The sequence below is a fragment of the Aspergillus bombycis genome (genome assembly GCF_001792695.1).
Source record: "Aspergillus bombycis strain NRRL26010 chromosome Unknown contig00023, whole genome shotgun sequence".
Classification (NCBI taxonomy): Eukaryota; Fungi; Ascomycota; class Eurotiomycetes; order Eurotiales; family Aspergillaceae; genus Aspergillus; species Aspergillus bombycis.
In genome coordinates, this window is record NW_019170025.1 from 194,229 (window position 1) to 216,832 (window position 22,604).

The 22,604-nt window shown below is 49.3% G+C and overlaps 6 protein-coding genes across 6 annotated transcripts; 2 read left to right on the plus strand and 4 right to left on the minus strand.

The window, feature by feature from the left end:
• Positions 1-3,899: 3,899 nt before the first annotated feature.
• Positions 3,900-5,240, minus strand: ABOM_002592 (uncharacterized protein; the record flags this gene model as incomplete). Its single annotated transcript, XM_022529722.1, has 5 exons — positions 3,900-4,273; positions 4,354-4,418; positions 4,479-4,861; positions 4,925-4,992; positions 5,048-5,240. The coding sequence occupies 5 exons, from the start codon at positions 5,238-5,240 to the stop codon at positions 3,900-3,902; spliced, it is 1,083 nt and encodes a 360-aa protein (XP_022391126.1).
• A 1,414-nt stretch (positions 5,241-6,654) lies between these two features.
• ABOM_002593 (FAD binding domain protein) lies at positions 6,655-8,370 on the plus strand (the record flags this gene model as incomplete). Its single annotated transcript, XM_022529723.1, has 1 exon — positions 6,655-8,370. The coding sequence occupies one exon, from the start codon at positions 6,655-6,657 to the stop codon at positions 8,368-8,370; it is 1,716 nt and encodes a 571-aa protein (XP_022391178.1).
• Positions 8,371-10,354: 1,984 nt separating this feature from the next.
• On the minus strand, positions 10,355-11,597 carry ABOM_002594 (zinc-binding alcohol dehydrogenase family protein; the record flags this gene model as incomplete). Its single annotated transcript, XM_022529724.1, has 3 exons — positions 10,355-11,082; positions 11,150-11,267; positions 11,340-11,597. The coding sequence occupies 3 exons, from the start codon at positions 11,595-11,597 to the stop codon at positions 10,355-10,357; spliced, it is 1,104 nt and encodes a 367-aa protein (XP_022391177.1).
• A 1,818-nt stretch (positions 11,598-13,415) lies between these two features.
• On the minus strand, positions 13,416-13,997 carry ABOM_002595 (uncharacterized protein; the record flags this gene model as incomplete). The annotated part of the gene is made up of 1 exon (XM_022529725.1): positions 13,416-13,997. One exon carries the CDS (start codon positions 13,995-13,997, stop codon positions 13,416-13,418), a length of 582 nt encoding a protein of 193 aa, XP_022391176.1.
• Positions 13,998-15,932: 1,935 nt separating this feature from the next.
• Positions 15,933-16,790, minus strand: ABOM_002596 (acetate uptake transporter family protein; the record flags this gene model as incomplete). The annotated part of the gene is made up of 2 exons (XM_022529726.1): positions 15,933-16,467; positions 16,525-16,790. The coding sequence occupies 2 exons, from the start codon at positions 16,788-16,790 to the stop codon at positions 15,933-15,935; spliced, it is 801 nt and encodes a 266-aa protein (XP_022391175.1).
• A 3,022-nt stretch (positions 16,791-19,812) lies between these two features.
• On the plus strand, positions 19,813-22,247 carry ABOM_002597 (beta-glucosidase; the record flags this gene model as incomplete). The annotated part of the gene is made up of 3 exons (XM_022529727.1): positions 19,813-19,936; positions 20,017-21,477; positions 21,538-22,247. The coding sequence occupies 3 exons, from the start codon at positions 19,813-19,815 to the stop codon at positions 22,245-22,247; spliced, it is 2,295 nt and encodes a 764-aa protein (XP_022391174.1).
• Positions 22,248-22,604: the final 357 nt, after the last annotated feature.

Here is a 22,604-nt window from a genome sequence, read left to right on the forward strand (position 1 = left end):
TGATTGCAGTTAAGTACTCTATCAACCCTCAAATTGCTCTTATTCACTTTGCTAATGTGTCGCCCGCCGCTCTATACAGATCTACTTCTGATGGAAATATACTGAAGTCAGAATACTACATATTACACGGATAATCACGGCGATATTCCTAATATTAGCATGGCGATACATATGGCCAGGAGTGAGGGCGGAGCTTTACCGAGACAGAAGTTCATGTAGTAATATCCAACTGTTTGGGTAAGAGTGCCTGTAAGAATAGGCCCGATGAACATACTGCATGTCCAGCTCATGTTAGTCAGAGAATAAACCCTTGAAAGCCCGCCATTGGGTCCGAATATCGCGGGTCGTGTCTTCCGTAGTTCTGCAACAACACCTGCATCGGATGAAGTTAGATTTCGGCCGAGCCTTATATAAGGCAAGAGTGGTCATTGTCCGTGTCGATTTCACAGATCCTCGTGTAATGCTGTAAGCTCACCGAACTTCATTGAATCTCCTCTTTACTTTTCGATCAAAAGAGGGCTATAGCCAAGCCATGTGACTGCCGGTATTTCATCGTCATCCTCCATGTCAAACTCCCTCTGTAGGTCCTCAATCTCGTCAATTGTAACTTCGACCGTCTTCTCATCTCGCTCCTTCTCTTGCTCTTGTGTTTTCTCTCCATCTTTGCCGACATAGATCGACTTTCGGCCTGCGAGGAAGCTGAATACCCGGAATCCTGCCACTGGCGTAGTACTTTCTAACATACTCTGCTCCCTGAATGAACATGAGTCCTATTTCCGTCCCCTTCCTGGCTACACTGTATTTGGTCAACCTTGCCTGTGGATCGTCGAGATATTCTGCGAGATAGCCCAACCCCAGTGAGAGCACCGTGCCGGCAACAGGGAGCATGCTGGCCTTGGGAGTGATGATACCCAGTAGGATCTGCTGAATACTGCTCTCCAGCATCCCTGTGGCCTGGTAGTCCAATGGGATACCGCCATGTTTGCTCATCAGCCCGGCATAGCCGACCGCAACTCATGCATCCATCGCCTTCTGAGTGACTGTCGCGACTCTGGTATTGTCGATTGCTGTGGCATGGAAGAGTTTGACATATCAGTATGTACTGATGTAAATCTGTGGGTGGGAGTGTATGGGGAGAATCAGCATTTCAACTAGAGCGTGAGCATCAACGCGCATCGTCCACTCTGGCCGGTCTTGATAACCAGGTTCCCTGCCCAGTAAGTTCGGGAGGCGCCGCTCAATCTCATCTGGTTCTTCCTTGATCAAGTTGGGTTCCGGTACAGGTTTTTTACTGCCGGGGACATACTGACCGTGAACAGCATGCTATGCCACCTCACCGACTTTATGGCCTAGAGTCTGCCCGATAATCTGGCTGGCTGGCCCTAGCGTCTCACCCACGGTGGACGATACCTTTTCAATTAAAACATCATGCGGTCTGTATGTCTTCAAGGACAGCTCATATATGCGGAAGTTGGGGTGGACGTTGGCCACGAATCTGGGTACTCTTCGGTCTGCCGTGCGGGAGAGTGGCAGGTAGAGAGCGCAGTCTGGGGACGTCGGATCGACCACAGAAATCGCTCGTCCCTGGTGGGTATTGGAGCAGGGAGGAAGGCTATTGTAAACTTCTTGGTGCGTCTCTGGAAATTTCGCACGTCCCGCATTGCATCCCAAGTAATCTGTCGCCTCATTGATTTGGCGTTCGGTCCCACCATGAAATTTAAACGCTGGCATCGGACGTATTTGGTGGCATCAAATGAAACAGACTGCTTGCCAGCCCGCGGATGAGGCTCAAATGGCAGCAAGAGATCATCATTCCCCTTGTACGCCTCGCCATAGGAACGATTGTTAACCGCCTCGACCAGGGCAAAACTTCGAGATTGCTCCTCGTCATCAAGGTTGGCAACTTCATTCTTGAGTACACTTCGATCAAACCAAACAATGCCTTCAGGAGGGGGAAGAGCCATGGTTGCAAAAAACACGATAAACTTAGAAATATGCTTAGTAGACTTGCCCAAGAGGAATAATTTCTATGCTGTATCGAGATATCGAAGCCATTGGAACTACTTGAATATATCCCCCTTCGCCTCAAATTTCACTCATTATGATGATATTCCAGTAGGGAGATCAAGAAGAGGGAGGGTGGTGTGGCTAGAAGCAGTATATGCAGCCCACGTTACATGGCATCACAGGAGGGGACTAAATTCAATAGAATCTACAATAGGATTTCAGCCTGCCATCAAACTGAGGCTGGCCGATCATGCCTCCATTCTGGAGTTGGCCTCCGAAGGGATCTCAGCAACAAATGCATACCGAGTATAGATTTACATATATGGATGATCAGATATACTCCAATCCGGGGACTAATTTGAACAACGCCTTGTTGCCAACTACATACTTTCTGGACAATCTTAGTTCACATCTTTGTCAATCATGATTTCGCTATCTACATCATACCCAGAGGAAAACTTTATGAAAACACTCACCTTTCAGCCATCTACTCCAGTATTGTAGCATAGATTACGGTAGCTAGCACCGAGCTGCCTAGATCACCGGACCTGGACACTCCTGCATAAGTATACTGCCTTGTGACTTGGTTCCCATGAGGGAGTTACATAGCTGCTAGAATTCTATATGCGAATCAAACGTCCAGGAGGGTGGGATGAGACCTGCATCTTGTTCTTGATGATAGGAGCCACGTCATCATCTTATTCTCTCACGGCAAAATGGAAATCGCCAACAGATTAACGACGGGAATGTTGTTCCCGAGTGCGATTGAATTATGTGACGAACGTGAAGTCGACATCTCATGGGGGCTTGGATTGAGGGACGTTGTCAGAGCTCCCCGTTCTACTGATACAATCTATGGTTCGCCTCCCAAGAGGGCGGTGCACAATCTAACGCTAGGACTCTGGATACAATGCGAGAAGCGGTCCATGCTTCAGGGGAAGGCGGTGCGGGCCGTAATTAGCTCCATAATTCCGATGTCCGTTGATCATGTCGCCTTATAGCAACAGACCGGCAGTGGCTCGAATAACCCTCCGTACTTGAAAGAGATTGCAGCATGCTGAGCTTTGATAAACCCCGGCGATTGGGTAGGAGAGGACCCACGGCATGGACTGCAGAATTGACTAATCCACAGCATTCACCTCCTAATTGGCTATATTACTCAACTTCGTGCATATTCCGAAGTGGCGTCAGATGTGTTACTTGCCAAGGTGGTCTATGAGACATATCATAGACGAGCTTTGCTTCCCAGTTAAACCTGCAATCCTGTCCATGTAGTCCCTCGACTCGCGCCCTTTAGTTAAACTTTCAGCTAAGAGACAAAGCGTAACATTCATAGTTCTCTTTGGGGGCAGATGCAGCTACTTGTAGACATTATGGTAGCCTTAACACTTCTTAGCCTCCCATCAGTTGCCCATTAGGCCCCGACTGGTGAACTTCCACGTCTGGGTAAGCCTATGGATAGCCTATACAATCAGCTGGGCCATATCACTCGCATCTCCCCCGCTTAACCAAATATTCATGCTAAAGTCTTGGCAGTGGCATCGGAACATAATGATCATCGCTGCTAGTGAAAGTCATTTCGCCAAAGATGGTATGAAGAAGTACAGTTCACTGGTCTCCAATCGTGTTACACCCGGCACGTAACCCTCGCCTTCATCCAGTATCAGGCCCGCTTGGCCATCACTATGATTGGTGTACGGGATATTTGGAAAAGGGACGTGCCCCTGGAACCCCAGCGATGGCTGAATTGGTAGCAACATGAAATATCCCATCATCCGGCTAGAAGTTCGGAGTTACCGGTGGAAATACGGCCGTGAATGGCCGCGATAAAGGTTGTTTTTAACATCAATGTCATAGCTCCTCATACTATATTTATAAAATTAGGCAAACTTTCATGGTATTGGCCATGTCCTTCCCTCCACATGAGGGCTATTTGCAACATCTGACCTACTCTCAATCGCCGTGTGTACTTCGATTCCCTGCAGTTCAATCTCCGAGCTCCCACGCCGCGTAGACTGCGTTGTCACCTCCCGACTCTGGCTGGCCGTTGCCCCGTGCGGGTCGCTAATCTTGTGGAATCCATCATGATTGTGCGTACCGCTTGTGTGGAAATATAACTTCGTGCCCGAATTGGACTGGCCTTTTGAGATGCTCTTAACGGTGCCGAGAAATCCAGCCAGGAGGGGTTTGAGGAGAGGGAGACAACCGCAGATAATGGCGACATCGAGTTCGAGGACCGTCCATATGGACTCTTTGGCACTTGATGCTGCATTGGAAATATATTGATCAGTTCGTGCTTTTTTTTTTCATCTTCTTTCCATTTCGCGAGAATGGCTGGAGACTTACAAGCGAGGTCCGTGACAACAAAGTTGCGGAATTCAATAAGACGCATCAGACTGAATATACAGACCCTGTGATAATCAGCTTCCAAAGTCACTGATCTTTGTGCCGGATTCAAAGATTGAGCATACAAGCCTCCTAACGAAAATACAATGGTCACTGCGATCTTTTGGCGCAAGGTGATCTTCAGTCGCCAGACGATGGGCACCGGCATAAGTAAAATTGTCACGTCCTCCACCAGGGCGATGCTTCCCATAGCCTGAAAAAATTTGGTCTGACCGTGCATGCAATGACCTCCTTGCAATGTTTTGTCGTAGTAGAATTGGACCGGATTGCACTGGAAGATGTTGACGAGCAACGCCACGACGGCCCACAGAGCGATGAAGACGATGAGGCAGTTAGAGACTATACGAAAGGCAGGAACCGTGCCCAGGATGCGTTGGAGGAAAACAATAATCGAGATCTTGACGAATGCCATGGACGGTGCCCAGAATTTTTGAATCATCCATGAGCCCTAGTGGTGCATTAGCTTGCATCGCTGTGAGACTTTTCGCAGAGGACAGTAAGGGATTATCACAAATTGGATGTGATGCCGCTCATCTGGGGGCAAAAGACTCGTTCGGACGCCCACCCCATTGAATGCCGCTGTTGACGAGTTGTGAGCACTATCTTGGAATATCCCCTCGAGATAGTGACTTACTATATATAACAAAAGCAGTGGCGCAGTAGGAAAGAATCAAGCCGATCCCCATCAAGAGGTCTTCCAGCCTCAGCCCTACTGTGGAGATGCGACAGGATACCAGCCGGAGAATATATGTGAGGGTCGCGATGGCCGCACCCACGATGGGGACGACCGTGAGGACGTTTTTCCAGTATGTGTTTTCGATGGTCATCCTCGTGCACGACTCAGGAATGACCGCGAACTCAACCTGAGAAGGGTAATCCTGTGGATGATCGTCGGTGTACTACGATGGATCCTCTGAACCAGAGGAGCCGCCGGTGAAACGTTTCAACGATCAGATCTCTGGTCAAAGCGATACCAGGCCGACATCCTCCTGGCAAGTGAGTGACTTCAGGAGGGATGGCAATCCTGGGGTGTGGTGTTAGTTCTATAAGGTTATTCCTTTTAATTTCTTTCCCCCTCATCAAGAGGTTTGTCTCAAACCCTAGTTATTGGGTGGATGCCAAGGCCCTCAGACTGTGAACCTAAGACTAATGGCGTAAATTGGCCTCATTTCCATGGTACTTTAGCCTGAAATTCCGGCATTGCCGCAAGCGTGTTGTCCTCGACGGGCCTCTGGCCATCAACAGGTATTTCAATCCATCAGTGCGGGATTTACCTGCTGTTTGAATTCTTATCGACTGTTTTATTCTCGAACTTGAAAATGGACAGCGTCGATCTGCCCTTAAAATGGCAGGGATCGGTCTCCCATCCACATTCCTCGTGGGATGTCTGATCACTGTGCCCCAAGGAAGCCCTAATTCGATCGCAGGTTCTACGGGCATTCTACCAATGCATGCCGCACGGCACACGGCATAGGTATTTGTGCATTGTTTCAGATATTAACTGATAAGGTTCAATAGTTGGTGCAGGTGAGACACCAAAACCCATTGCCAGTGGGAATCGCTAATATGTTTTATATTGAGCCACGCGGCGAGAGGCCCGAAGGAATTCTTAGGTGTAGTGTGGATCCACAATTTTAGGATTTTCCTTCGTTCTTAGGCCTCTCTTTTCCTCTACCATCTTTCGCCGGTTCTTATTCCTATTAAGCTTGACCACCCTGCAGCCTCTGGTTAGGGGATGGCTCCACTGGGTGGGCCAGCACTTTTCGCTGTGATTGGATTCTCGTCAGCCATATTCCCGAAGAGAGACCGAAGCCCTAAGGAATTTAATGCTCCTTAAGCTTGACCTCTGCCACTAAAAGCTTAGTATGTATCCCTGATTCCCTTGGCTTATGTGCCATGGTTGGCTGGACGGACGTTCTCCGTGCTCCATGCGGTTCCTACCCACCATCGTACGAGAAAGACAGTCGGATTGGACTACCCAACAAGGAATGGAGAGAGAGGTCTGGGCGAAGTTGCAAAATGTGATCGGAAACAAGATATTTCCGATCGCTGTCCTGAAACTAGTTTCCCAACAACCCGGGACGTCTGCAAGGAGTCGCCGCAGTGCCGAATTTTGAATAAAAAGCGAACACGGTTCCTGCCTTGCTGATTACTTTCCTAGAACGGATGCGATCTTCACTGCTGGTTTAACTTATCCACTGGTGTTTTCCCCGGTGCATGATCTCATCATCCCGTGGCAAGATGGCGCCTTCGACGTTCAAGAACTCTCTTGTGCCACTGGCCGTCCACCTCTTGGGCGTTTCAGCCGGAACCTGTGATCTCGACAGCTTCAATGCCACCGTCGGTGGCCGTGTGCAGCCCCTGACACCCTTCTCCTTGCCCTGTTTCTCGAACTACAATGGCACCGAAGTGGCGGTTAACAATGCAGCCTGTGCGACTATCCAGAGCAGGTACAGCGATCCGTACCTGCGAGCGAATTCCGCCAATGGATACATGAATAATCAGGTGGAGATGTGTGCCTCGGACCCTAGTGACCAGTGCTTGCTCGACAGCTCTGATCCGACCGATCCGCTGGCCTTTACCAACACGGTTTGCCAGCAAGGCAACTTGCCCTCGTATTATCTCGAGGTGCAGCAGGCTAGCGATGCCGTGGAGGCTTTCAAGTTCGCCAGCTGCTCTGGAACCCGTCTATCGATCAAGAACAGTGGCCATGATTACCTGGGCCGTAGCAGTGGGAAGGGAACTCTCGCACTCTGGACACGCAATTTGCAGTCAAAGACTTACCACTCTAACTTCAAGCTCGAGGGCTGTGATGCGTGCTCCGCACCAGGAACCGCCGTGCAAGCCATCAGTATCGGCGCCGGTGTCAACTTCAACGAGGTCTATGAATTTGCCAATTCGCACAACGTCACATTCCTGGGTGGTTATGCGCCAACGGTGGGCGCCAGTGGCGGTTTCCTGCAAACTGCTGGTCATAGTATTCTGTCTCCTGTCTATGGGTTGGCCATCGACCGAGTAATCCAATTCAAGGTGGTGACACCGGATGGCGAGTACCGCGTCGCCAACGAATGCCAAAACCAGGATCTTTTCTGGGCTCTCCGTGGCGGCGGTGGTGGTACCTTTGGTGTTGTAATCGAGAGCACCCACCGAGTTGAGCCTCAATTGGGCTTCGTTGCTGCCATTATCAAATTCACCTCGAACTCTAGCAATCTGTTACCCTTCATGGACATCGTTGTCAACAACACGCTGAAGTGGGCTTCTGAAGGTTGGGGGGGTCATATCAGTGGCAGCAGCCTCATCAACGTGACGCCTTTGCTCTCTGTGGCCCAGGCGGAGGAGTCCCTCGCCGATGTGATCGCCTACGCGAAATCACAGGGTGGTTCTGCCGCCGTTGAACAGTTCTCGTCCTGGTACGCCTTCTACGAAAAGTATGTCACTTCCAACGCGGTTAGCGTGGGAGTGACCCATTTTGCCGGCAGTCGCCTGGTGCCCAAGGCTGTCTTCGAAACTGCCGAGGGCCGCAAGAACCTTATGGACTTCTTCTCTCTCATCCAATCCAAGGGACAGAGCCCCTACATCCCCATCGTCGGCCCGGTGCTGTACAACTATAAGGCGAACTCCACCTCCGCGACTCCCGCCTGGCGCTCTGCCGTTTGGGAACTGGGCTCCGGTACTGCCTGGGCCTGGAATAGCACCCTGGAGACGCGCGAGCAGAAAATTGCTGGTCTGCAGAACATGACTGCGACCCTTGAGGAGATTACCCCAGGCAGCGGTGCCTACAGCTGTGAGGCCAACCCATTCACCGAAGACTGGCAGGAAGCCTGGTGGGGCGAGAACTACGAGCCCTTGTTGAATATCAAGAACAAGTACGATCCCAACCGATTGTTGAACTGCTGGAAATGTATCGGATGGGAGGAATCCGATGCAAAGAGTTCCTGCTTCTCGGCCTTTAGCTAGAGATGTCGGATAGCTTCTGTATATAGTCATCCTTTTTCTGTGAGTGAATATGGTGCATTAATGTACCATATATGTACACAGTTTAGCGCGGGATCTAACCTCCTGCGCTGTTCAGGTTTATACATGTTTGATCCAACTGATCTGTCTACTCATAGTCCAGTATAGTAATGTTTGGTCCGTCAATCACAATTTAGAATACGGCATCATCACTTCTACTTTAGGGGCAGTAGGCACGAAGTGTGAAGGGGTAGTGGTAGAAACCTGAAGCCCGCAAGGGTGTGCTCCGTTCTTCCAGTGCAAGTGCCCATCTAAAGGTTCTTTATTTCCTATGAAACAATATTGAGCGATCATATGTCCGCAAATTTACCAAAGAATGCCAATTTTGCATCGTGCCATTAAGTCAGGGCTTCGTCAGTTTCGTGTGATCTCTAACTAGTTCACAGGAAATTGGCTGAAATAGTGATAGTTCATACCCCAAATTGCTGGACTCCATTGTTTTGAAGTACACATGCGTCGCAGGAAATCAAATCCGAGACCGCTCAAGCATTTTAGACCCCAATTTCTAAGTATGTGACATCGATTTGTGAAACCCAAGCAGATCCTTTCATCTCCCCTTTCCAGGATAGTTTCCATTCTTTGGTCAACATCCCGCATTGAGATCCTTCATAGTAATGTTACACGTCATTCCTTAACACCATCGACAGTCCAAGTGCAAGTAAAGAGGTCAGGAAGCTTGGCTGTGCATAAACCCTGTGGTAGACAGCAACCTCTGGAACAACCAGTGTCACCATGGAGTGGAGGCTTGGAGGAAACACCTCTCTGTATCCTTACTGGAATTCATATGTTATTATAATTAGGTAGCACAGCATCCCGCAGAGCAATGATGTCTTAAAAGGCCGTCAACACCGTATAGCAGCAACCATTGTGACGTCCATTTCAGTGAAACTATTCCTTGCAACATGGCAAGGCGCTCAGGGCTCGCTACAAAGAAGCTGTGTCTAGAGTCAGTTTGAGCTCTTTCATGATCCGAGCATTTCGTCTCAGAGTTATCGACTGGCTTAATGGAAGATGTTTCAACTGATATGCTTCGCAGACATTCGGCAACATATAAGACGCCCTCATCCCCATTCAAATCCACAACTCGGCTACCCAGTACACCTGCTAATTACTGCCTACTTCAAGTAATTGAACAAGCAACGATGGACTTCCCAGACGCCAAGCCAGTTGTCTTTGTCCTCATCGTCAACGAGGAGAAACAGATTCTACTTAGGCGAAGAAAGGTCGGCCCAGAAGAAGGTACATATGCCTTTGGCCTTTTTGTGTCCGTCCCTATGCGTTACGCAGTATTTTCTATTCCCTTAACGACAGACATACTGATATCGGTCAGGCACCTTGTCCCCTCCCCTAGGCCCTTGCGGCCCCTTCGGGGCCAAGCCGTCTAATGCACAAAGCATAGTTTTGAAGGAGACCGGCCTGGACATCGACTGGGGTGCCTTTGTAAAGATATTTGAACTTTCGAGCGAGCTCACGCAGAGCAAGGACTATTTTCCTACCTGGTCAGGGGTCCAACTTCGTGATGCAAATGGTCAGAAGGAGCCCATAGTGCGACATACACCAAACAGATGGCTTTTCATTTGGCCCTATTCCTTCAAGGAAAAATAAATTCCCGTTATTGGATAATGCTGACAGCGTGATGGCAGACTCCTGAAAGCGGCGCATACGAAAGTTGGAAATGGGTAAGCAAGGACGAGATTGTGAAGTTGTACGAAGAACACAAGCCTGTTGATGAAGCCGGGAAGGTTGACGATTTCGAGGGAGAGATATTATGCCTCACCTTGCGAATACTGCTACAGAATCAAGGCCCTGACACCTACAGTATCGACCACTTGTTTGATATTCGTTTTCCCTATGAACCTTTGCCTTAATTTTGTTCCCTGTTCTTCATCAGAAGGTCTGTGTTAAGTATCGAGCAAGAGTATAATATCTATCCCAAGTTTTCTAGTCCCGGTGTCTCACCGATTCTAAAAACATATTTAACTGCACTCGCTTTTCCATCCTTCAAGTCCTTCATCGCTCCCTCAACTCCCAACAAGCCGCCTCCTCTGACTTCAAATGGATGACTCTCCAGCTCACCAGTCTGCAGTGCCCGCGTGAACCACCGACAGAATACGAAGCACAGATCACGGCAATCGTCAATACCACCGATCTGGTGGGCCGAACTGACCCAAGTGTTCGACGCAACCGCGGGAGAAACATCGGGGGGACTCATGAGTACATAATTAATGTTACCTCCCGGGTTCAGAACGGAACGCAGCACGGTCGTACTGTCCTCGGTGACAATTGTGTCCAGGGCATGATTTACTGGAAAATCATTGGCATCAGGAGATGAGCGCAGAGCATTGCGAATGCCAGCGACGGTTTTCTCGGGGCCCTCCCGATAATCCACAACTACGTCGCCCTTACTCTCGTCCAGGAACCTCCGGATGTAATGGGCGCCCTTTCCGGCGATCGCAATAATCGGGTGGATGTTGCTTAGTCGGGCGAACTTGATCGCGTAGGACCCAACTGCCGTGCTTGTGCCGTAGACAATGAACGGCGTCGTGGCGCTGGGGGATTTGCCTTTGGCTGCTGGGGACCAGGGGAATTGAAATCCGAGGTGGTGGTAGAGAGAGACAACTGCTGTGAGGCCGGCTAAGGGGATGGTTGCTGCCTCTACTGGGGATTAGCCCTATAGAATAACGGCAAAAGTGAAGGAGAGTACAGTGGGCTTTTGATATACCTTCAAATGAAATCTTCTCTGGTAAATGGAACGTGGTGTGGCTCCATGCAACCGCATATTCGGCGTAACTGCCTCCAGGCGCAAGCATTTCGTGAAAAGCTCCGACTCGATCACCGGGCTAGAGGAGGCAACAAGATATCTCTTAATTTCGGACCATCACCGGACTTGGGAGTAAAGCGACAGAACTCACCCGAAATTCGACTACGTTTTCCCCGACCTTTTCGACAAAGCCAGCTATGTCATCCCCTTGATTTACTCCCTCTCGGACTTTCTCGTAGCGCTCAAAGTACGGTGGCTCCTCGCTGTGCGCAAGATCGGGCACCTTCCAATCCTTGGGGTTCGATCCGGAAACGACAACACGAATCAGAACCTGGTCGTCATTAATCTCGGGGACCACCGATTCAATCAGCTTGGTCCTGCAGTCCTGCAGGTTGACAATCTCTTTCATCCTGTTGGGTGCCAAAAGCAGCGAGCGTTTGAATGCACAGGTTTGCTTCGTTGCCCACTCCAGACACGTTCTGCCAGATTACCAGAAGTATTTATCTCAACGGATATAGGGGCTCTCATGACTACCGAAGCTGACTTGGTATCTTCGCTAATGACTCGTGAATATAGTATATTATTAATCAAGGTGGACCCTCTGCGGTTGGTTTGACGTCACGGATTGTGGAGGTTCATCGGATCCAAAGTTGGATAGATCTAAGGAAGGCGGTGGCCTGCCATTATGTTCCAGGCATCCTGGTATAGCTGGGTGATTTCGATGGTCAATGGAATTGTATTTAACTCGCGATTATCTCTGAACATGGCGCAAAAGTCTGTCAGGCTCCTCCGTAGCAGTCACGAAGCTATACAGGTTGCGTTCGTATATAAAAAGCTGTCGGCCCGGTTGGAGTGGATCTCGGCAGTTGTTCGGGACCCGGAAGCTCCAGGATCCGTGAATGCTTGATGAAATGACAACCCTCGAGAGACCCGGTCGATAACACGCTTCCTTTTTCCATTTCTGTCTAGACTATACATCGTAAGTTGGCAGTTCTCAGGGTTCTAGTTCACCAAGAGCTCAGAGAGCTTATTTTACTGGCGGCAACACTTTTCGCGACGTCCAAGATATACCTTGGAAAGTCGTACGAACCTAGATTGGCCATTGAGGCTGACCGAAGGACAATGGTCTGGCCTGTTTTCTACTTTTGGATGTCTGTTCCAAGGTCCGTGTGGTGTTTGGGTCCGGTAGAATAAGTATCAAGCCTTCTCGTTTCCATGTTCTGGACACACCCAGGCGCTTTATAACGCTATATGCCCACTGAAGTTAAGACTTCTTGCCTGTCTGTCGGTCTATAAAGAGAATGAGGATTCCAGCCTTACACTCTCTATTCTGCATCGTAGTCTGTTCACATACACACAGTAAAGGATTTCGAAGCTAGAGAAAAACAACCATGAACCTCAAGACTATCCTAGCTCTCTGCGCCGTTGCCCGCATGGCAGCCACCAGTCTAGCAGAGGATTTAGAAAAGAGAGATTGCCCTTATGGTCAGAACTGATTTCGCTGCGAGCACTTTTCCCGTGTCAATATCCTTTTGATCCGTGCGCTTGGGTATAACTGCGTAGGTAAGTTACTGGTACATGTCTCTCCAATGGGGTGGAACTGACTTCTGTAGCCCAACAAACCGGACCCTGTGGGACAGGAAAGACACGGAGTTGTTGCATCAGCAATCTCCCTCTCGTAAGGTTATTCTTTTATGAACATTGTATGTGCCTGCTGCTGACTTGAATCAGAGTGGTGGGAATCTTGCTTGTACCAATGTTTGATCGCCGACATGTCTACTATCATGTAGCAAGTCTGCGTTTGTGCCCAATGTTGTCATTTGATTTCAGTATGGACTGTTTCAGGTCCAGAAAAGACAGCCAAAGAGACTACGTTGTACTGTCCGTTATGGGCAAAACTAAAAGTCCTGACATGGATATTCAAAGTTCTTCTGCAATCACCTGCAATTTTTATGCTTGCCAAACTCCTTCGCGAAAGCAATAAATGCCCCTTGTCGCATGAGCTCCGACAACAAGATAAGCAACATAATGAATGAGTTGGAGAGATAATACAACATAAGTATAGAAAGAGTGAATAGCAAAACACTGGCGTCATTATGTCCCCCGTCAAGGCTTGAAACATCCACAGTGCCACATATCTCAGACAATGACTAGTTACCAGACTCACTCCTCCAACACAAACTTGTGGAAACCAGGGTGATTACCTATGTAGATCACACACGAACACTCAGGAAGAGGACGTAATATGGAGAATCGCCGGATTTCCCGAATCCTTCGACCAGACCTCAATTCTGCCAAATTTTGTCCCTACGAATATAGAAAAGTGTCCATCTTCGTCGGCCCCTTTACAAGCAGGTGTAACGTCGATGGGTCCCATGTTCGCATAAGCAGGGACTTCAATCTCTGTAAAGACGTCACCAGAATCTGGGGCGTTCTCTCCGGTAACGGTATCCTCGTTCCAGTCGGAAGAGAGCGCCTGGGCTACCGTGACATTAACCGGTGCCTCAAGGGGCTTTGTGAAGGCGGGGAATTGGACGGTGCATGCTGTGACGGAGGCAGCCGGGACTGGAAGTTGGAATGCGATCAGAGAGCGGATATAGGCCAGTCCACCGGTGTTGGTCTGGAGCGTGGCATCATGACCCAGGGTGCATTTGTAGCAGTTACCATCGGGACAAGCAGGGCAGTTCACGGTCGACCGGAAAATGGTGGAATCTTTCGTTGCAGGGGTATCAATTGCAAAGGATAAAATGATTAGACTCATGAACACAGTGAGAGCTGCGCAGAGTCGGGGAGGAGTTATGAGATGCATTTCTTTTGCGGGATGTCTTGATCGACGGTATGGTTTGAAAAGTGAAAAGGAGTTGGAAGAGAAACTTATAAACGCACAAGGGCAATTTATTTATAGAGACATATATATGCAGCAGGGGATGCTACGTGATTTCTAGGAGCAGTGTAACTTTGCTGATGCGGTGTGAAGATGGGCCTGAGGTTGCGAACCACGAGGTGCTTGATAAAGGCGCACCAGGCAATTGCAGTTATACTCTGGTGGCAACTACCTGTCATATGCCTCCCACCAATTCTCAGACACCTGAGCCTATTTTAAGACAAATACGAAGGGGAATATGTTCCCATCTGCACAGTGGCGAATGGCTGGATTGTGGCTATTTCGATATACGAGTCTGGAGCCAATCATACACGGCAGTCACAACCTGATAGAGGGCAACTCACCGCCAGAATACAAGACATCCAGCTCACTCGCCGGTGGCACAGCATCGTAATGAGTGAGACCACTCGAACACATGTGCTCTAACAGACCCCTTCCTCACTACCATCACTTGCGTTTCACACATGACAAGCGAACTACACGATAGTGCGATGACGCGTGTGTCTATGTGAGCCTACAATCTATCAATGGTTTAGAACGTGAGAAGTGCTGCAGAGCAAGAAGTCATAATTGGCGCAAGGCACACTAGTCCCACCACACCTAACTAGGAACATTAAGTACATAAACAATTCGCTTTGGCAATTGACATGCAACTTGGTCAAAGTGAGATGGATCACTCATCATCGCTTTCATCTTCCTCATCTTCCTCGCTATCTTTTTCTTCGCCGGCGAATGTACTAGACCTAAGTGCTGGTCGGCGTTTTACTTGACAAGATGCAATGGTCAAGAGGAGATCATTATCTCTTTTTTTCGAAGCAGCCCCCTTCAAGAGCTCCGTATAATCGTGCCCCACTTCCTCGACAATGGCTAGAAGCATATTCTTCGGAAGATACCTCCCTGATGTGCGCCAGAAGAGCTTGCCGATCTCGTTCTTGGCAGTAGGTAGAGCTCCACCCTGTGTTATATCCCCATGCTCGCCGCAAGACCTGGATGAAGTAATGGTAGTAAAGGTATCTCAGCACGGGCCGGAAACTTGTCCTGAATTGAAGGCGTTGGCCATCCAGATCTCTTCATGATATTGCATGATAGGCCAAAACTCTCTATAAAGCATGTCGCACGATACATCAATCACTTTGATTTTGTATTCTCTGGCTTCTCTCTGTATCCAGGAGAGAAGCTCTTCTATGGCTGGTCTATCAGCAAGGTCTGGGACGATGACCAGATTTCCCGCATCGAAAGCACGTTCAATGCCGTCATATATAGCAGAAGACCATTCTTGGCTGATAACAACTCTAGGGGTCACTTTATCCCAAACTTTGCATGTATGACATCTTGGCCATGCATATATGGAAAGAGGTGAGCACATTGGATGTCGCAGTGCTCACACCATTCCCCATGGACTGGGCACCATAGAGAACGAAGAGATGATTTAGACGGAGGGCATGACCGAGATTTACCAGTTTGGGATGATATGGAAGCTATCGTCGCTACGTAGGCGATATCATATCTCGAGATTCTGTCGTTATTATGTGAATAATTACAGGTTGTGAAGCAAGTGAAGTAAAAGGAGATAAATAAACAAAGGCTACATAGCATATTAAAAACATATTGCACATTCTATCTTTTCTCAAAAGCTCGGTCTTCCTCTTCGTAGCCCTTTACATTTGATTGAATTGATAGTAGCGTAGGCAGGAACAGTGAACAACGTTGTATGTGAAGCTTTCCCGTCTAGCGAAGTGAAACTTGCAAAATCTCGACCTGATGATCTTTCCACACATAGTCTCTTTTTCAATGCATAGCCAATTGAGTCACCTATACATACTCGGCACCCCAATGAATAGTTGGAGTCGCAAATGCACCTTATGGGATCTCGCCGAGAGGGAACCGAACCCACGTCGTCTCTGGCACCATCAGGCCAGATGAACCAGCATAGAAGGCAACAAATGCGCAAATGACGGTGAAGGCACCACCGGCTTTGTTTACCTTCACGCTTTGCTCAGGGTGGGAGGTTGCAATGAAGTTGGCAATGCTCAACAGCAGATATGCGATGATCAGGAAGAAGAAAACAAGAATGATAGACAGGTTCGTTCTCAAGGCCGCAAGAAGGAAGAGTACGGTCAGGAAGCACCACAATATCAAGTAGATGCCGAGCGCAAAAGTGTATGCCCGTTCGTCCCCGTTATACTGCCCTTTTATATCCAGAGATGGGATGAGAAACATTGCGTAGCTGAGCCAGAAGGCAGAGTAGGAACAATGGACGGTGCAACCAAAGGTGTTTCCAACGCGGAACTCGAAGATGCCGGCGACAAACTGGGCACCGCCACCAAAGAAAATGGCTAGTCCGAAGGCAGCCTGGTTAGGCCCAACCCCGGCTTGAGGGTTTGAATGAGGCAGCCTGAGTGCAAGTATCAGTGTCAGTGGTTGCATGTATGGCCCAGACATATACACTTACCCTGCGCCGCACTCATAGAGGCCAAGGACGAACGTCGTCAATGCGAAAGCTAAAAGCCCCAAGGGGCCAGGATTGGCGAGTTTCTGGTATGGAGGCAGGGGCACCTGTGAAACAGTATGGATGTGGGCTTCCCGTTGGGGGAGAGATGCCACGGCGCCATGTTCATCGTGATAGGCAGATTGTCTCTCTTTTTGGAGATGGAATTGTGACGAGCCAGATTCAGCGGTATCCATCGCGGTGGGATTTGCCTCGCGTGTGTCGGACATATTGGTCAAGAGGGTGGGCAGCGGTTGAGTGTCAATAGGTAGAGAGAGCTCAGACAAAGAACTCCAAAACTAGTCGTGAATTTGTAAAAAGAGAGCTCCTTGTTTCTGGGGAAGCCATTTTATACCCCGAACTCCAGGGCTGCAACCCCATACTGATCGGCAGCATTCCTTACAACCGAGAGACCCTCCTCGTCACCGACTTAAACTCAATATTGAAACTCTACCAGGGGGAGTAGATTTGGGGCACAACTATAATTGTTATTCAGAGATCATGCACTACACATTTGGCCACCAGGATTTTCTCCACTTCGCTACTGGCTCAATAGAGCTTTACCATGTTGCTGATCCAGCTAATCAAATCGCCACACTAGGTGAGTTTAGGTTTACTAGGATGGACATTACAAGAGTAATTTGGCAGCTTAAATAGATCCGTACCCTAGTAAGGTTTCTATAGTTTGGTGTGCAATACCACCACTTCACCATAAGCTATATTCGGAGATAGGTGGAGTATCATAAAGGTGTTGGGGCATGGCACTCCTACTATGCAAGCCACATTACACGTAATGAAACGTCTGCCAAAGGAATAGGCTGACAATAAGCTTCTGAGAAATTTTCCCGGGTGTAAGGAGCAATTTCTCTGCTATAGCCTGTGATGAGCGTCGTCCACAAGTCGCGTTGTTTACTTTCCCGGTTTCGTGGTAAGGTGTGATTTGGATCAACAAGCTACCCCTAACGATTGCCAACAGAGACTCATATACGACATACGCCTGTAATACTATGTCACCCATTGTCCAAAAAACGTTCAATGTGCTGAGAGTGAATGCCCGGCTCTCTCAGAGTCTCAGTACCAGACTAACAATGTCAAAGTCTCAGCGAGTACTGAGTTGTCCACAAAGGGAACTATTCTTGCGGTCCATGGATGTATTGACAGGGGCAGACACGGCTCAAGTGGATTATATAGCAACAATAGGACCAAAGAAATAAGATGCAGGGGTGATACAAGTAGTAACACTACGCAGCAGTAGGGCTTCTCGACTCGCCGAGTTTCGACCTTTTTTATTGAGTTGCGAACGTTGATTGGCTGCATGGTCCTACCCAGAAGGGAATGGCGTCGATTCCTCAGGACATAAATCGGATTCCCGAAAAAAGACCGAAATGGTTTGAATAATTTTCACAGCTCTAGAACCTCTGGATTAATAAAATTCTGCAATGATGTGCTGATAGACTGCTACTTGTACCGTATGATATAGTCCAGCATGCCTACAGGACAGACCGTCGTGCCATTTTGGTTGTGATATATACTACTTCGGACAGACTTATGAGCCACCCGAATTTCTTCACCCAGAAAGCACGACTCAATTCAGCTTTGATGACACTCCTACCTGTTATGCTGCGAAGATCTTAGACAGTAAAACATGCCAGAGTATTACCTATGTGTCCCGTCCAAAACAGATCGTGGGCCTTTGCGTACCGCGGATCTTTGGTTGGCCGGATTGCCTCGCACTAGCATTCCACAAGACGGATTCGACCCTGGTACGCTTCACTAATACCTATTCCGTATTATGACATATCATCTAAACATATTCTTTCACAGACTCAGAGGAATCGACATGTAGTCTTTGCTTTGCTACGCTGGAACCCGGGTCTATATTGCGTCATTTACCCTGTCAGCATAGCTTTCATCAGCCGTGTATAGATGAATGGCTGTGTGATCATGATGCGAGTTGTCCTCTCTGTCGCCGGACTTTCTACCATTTGAGAAGGCCATATCTCATAGAAAACCCGACTCCATCCAAACCACAAACTCAACCCGACATGGACGCTGAGGTTCGCGAAGCACGACAGACATTTGTGAAGTGGTGGAAAGAATGGTTCACATTGGGCTGGTTCCACCATGATAGAACCTTTCCTGAGCGAAAGCATCACTTTCATCACTTTCATCACCACACGCAGCATCCAGGTTGAAAGATGCCATGTGGTTCGGACCAGGAATGTGGAAACTCTAGGGCTTAACGTTTTCCACCATTAAAGGCTAGAAAAGAAGGCACGAAGATGTGTTTTCACTCCTGCATAATCTGGTCTTAGATCTTTCTTCTCCGGAAGACATATGTGCTTCGACGGGGGCTTATGAAGGGCCCACCTCCAGTCACAATGGGGACCATGTTGTGGATGGCGGCGCTGGAAGGCATTCGACGTTCCTCTGGATAACGCAACGACTATCACTGATAGACACCATTTCATGCTTGTCAGTTAACTGAGCTCCACGGCCTCACGAGTCAATTCCCCGCAGCGCAAATGCTTGACAACTGGGTGTCTTTGCTTATTCGACACACAACACCCGAGCAATCATGTCATTGGTTCGCCAATATTCGATGCTAGTGGTCCATTAGCGCACCCATCAGACTTTGCTCGAGCTACTCCGGATACTTCGGCTTTACGGTCGGCTAGCAGTTAGGTTAACCCTGGCTGTCCTCTGCTGTGGCCCCACTGCCTGCGTTGGGCGCATGGTATAGCGTCCGGCAACAGCATCGAGTCAATGCCGATGCTCCAACTGCCGGGTGACAGAGATGGTACCTTTTCCTCAGATTCGCCCGCTACTGTGGACTGTTCTCAGGGCACTCCCTCTCCTCGACTCGAGGTACAGGCATCAATGCCGATCTCGGGACGTTCCCCGACTTCACGGTAACCCAAATAATGTTTAGTATAGACGACATGCTTGGCGCCAAGCAACGTGCATCGTCGCCAATTGCGGGGTGTCCAGTGTTCTTCGCCAGTTCATGCCATGATGACGGTGTTGGGATCCATTCTCACGCAAGGACTTGTTGTAAATCCCCGAAGTATACCCGTTCTAATGAGCACGATGCATTTTACTTCGTGCCGTGTCGGGTGTCCTCCGATATGACCTGAACGACGCTTTGTTCCTCATAATCTCAACGCTTGACAATGGAAGGGCTTAAATAGACGTACCTACCCGTACATTAGAAGTGATGAAGACACAGAATAGTACAAGTGCTTCATCCTCATGAAGGTCCTATCACCCTTAGCTTCGATAGCGCTCGCGCAGGGCACGCTCTGTGCAGCCCAAGGCTATACCAATGAATCAGAGGTTCCTTACTATGGCCTAAGTCCTGCCGTATACCCCTCTCGTAAGTTTAAGTAGACTCCAAGCAATCTATTGCCCAGCCAAACCTAGAACTGGAGTAGTTGAACTGACAAAGACAACCAGCGGTCGGAGATGGGGCGACAAGCTCGGTCTGGGAGAGCGCCTATCAGCGCGCGAAAGCCCTTGTCTCGCAACTAACCGTTGAGGAGAAATCGAACCTCACCCGTGGGTTTGACGGTCAGTGTGTTGGAAATACTGGTGCGATCCCTCGGCTTTCCATTCCTTCGCTTTGCTTCTCCGACGCACCGGACGGCATTCGAGGGCAGGAATTTGTCTCTGCCTTTCCGGCAGGCATTCACGTGGCGGCAACATGGGATCGCTCTCTCATGTACCGCTATGGCCATGCACTGGGCCAGGAGTATCAGGGGAAGGGCATCAATGTCGCCTTAGGTCCCGTCGCGGGACCGCTGGGAAGACTAGCCAGAGGTGGACGCAATTGGGAGGGACTCGGGGCGGATCCTTATCTTGCAGGCGGCGGGATGGGACATATCACTAAAGGTATCCAGGACGCTGGAGTGATTGCCTCGGCGAAGCATTGGCTGTTGAACGAAGAGGAATGGAGAAGAAACCCGGGGGACATGGGCGAATCACTGAGCTCAAATGCCGATGACCGCACTATTCACGAGTTATATGTTTTCCCTTTCATGGATTCTTTGAGGGAAGGTGTCGGAAGTGTTATGTGTTCTTATCAGCGTTTAAACCACAGCTACGGGTGTCAGAACTCGAAGCTGCTCAACGGTATCCTGAAAACCGAACTTGGATTTGAAGGATTCGTGGTGAGCGACTGGGCAGCGCAGCATTCTGGCGTTGCTTCGGCCAATGCTGGCCTGGATGTTGTTATGCCAAACGGTGGCTTCTGGGGCCGCAATCTGACTGATGCTGTTGCAAATGGCAGTATCAGTAGCGAGAGGTTGGACGACATGGCGACGCGAGTCCTGGCAACCTGGTTTTTCACTGGCCAGGACGAGGGCTTTCCTTCCCCCGGAGTTTATTCGGAGTCGGAGAAGCACGACCCTATTGATGTTCAAGAGGACCATGCGACATTGATCAGAGAAATTGGTTCCGCTGGCACTGTTTTGGTTAAAAATGTCAACAACGCACTGCCATTCACGAATGCAACCAGGTTCCTTAGTGTTTACGGCTACGACGCAACGGTTAGTGCAGCCCCATGGGCGAATCCCTCACGCTATGGCGGCGGTTACGAAGTGAACTTCGGTTGGAGCACCTTCAACGGCACGCTCATCACCGGTGGAGGCTCCGGAGGAAGCACTCCTCCCTACGTGGTGAGTCCCTTCCAGGCACTGCAGGAGCGAATCTCGAGCAACAAAGGAACCCTTCGCTGGGATTTCTACTCAGAGAACCCCTCCCCTGCATACGTGAATAGTGACGCTTGTCTCGTGTTCATCAACGCGTATGCGTCTGAGGCCTTCGACCGAACCAGCCTGACAGACGAGTTCAGTGACAATCTGGTGCGCAATGTTGCTGCCAATTGTACCAACACCATCGTTGTCATTCATTCAACCGGTAAGTAGCCAACCTCCACTCAGGGCAAGATAACCCACTAACGATCGTCGAATAAAACAGGCATCCGCACAGTCAATGCATGGATCAATCACCCCAATGTGACCGCAGTTCTCTTTGCTGGTCTTCCCGGCCAAGAAAGTGGTCATTCCCTTGTTGATATCCTGTACGGCGACGTTAGCCCGTCCGGAAGACTTCCCTTCACCGTCGCCAAGAACGAATCCGACTACGGAAACCTGCTAAACTCGACTGTCTCGTTCGATGCATTCCCCGAAGTCAACTTCACCGAGGGCTTGTACATCGACTACCGTGCGTTCGATCGTGACGGCATCGAACCGCAGTTCGAATTCGGCTTTGGCTTGTCATACACCACCTTCGAGTACTCTGACCTTGAGATTGCGTCTACAGGAAATAGTACTTCCCCTCTAGTGGACGCCAACACTCCTATCGTCCAGGGCGGACATCCACAGCTGTGGGATGTATTGTTCGAAGTCACCTGCTCCATCACCAACACGGGTGATGTGTCCGCGTCAGAGGTCGCCCAGCTCTACGTTGGTATTCCAGACGCCCCCGTGCGACAGCTGCGCGGCTTCGAAAGAGTACCACTGGAACCGGGTGAGACGAAGCAAATTTCCTTCCCATTGACCAGGAGGGATCTCAGTATTTGGGACGTTGTAGCCCAGCAATGGAGGCTTCAGCCCGCAAAATACACAGCCTCTGTGGGAGCTAGCAGCAGGATCCTGCACTTGAATGGGACTATTGAGATTGCTTAGTTCGCCTGTTCGGCGCAGGCGCTCTCATAAATAGACCTGGCCACTCTGATTTTGAAACACTTAAACGCAAAGAGCTTAGCTAAGTTGGAATCAATACGTTTGAGAATACTAGGCACGGTAGAAATTGAAAGTCACATCACCCCGGCTAACTGAGGGTTGCTATCATTCACTCTGTCTCTATGCAATGAGTAAAGTAGAAATTCGGCGCATAGGTCTAGAACGCACACGCCAATTGCTCATTAAAAGCTTGTATAGCCAGGTCATAAGCAAACAGGATAAGTGACAACCACTTCAACGGAGGTGAAACAGCATGGTCACGAGTCTGCCTCTATGTTGTGTATATCAGCAACGTAACAA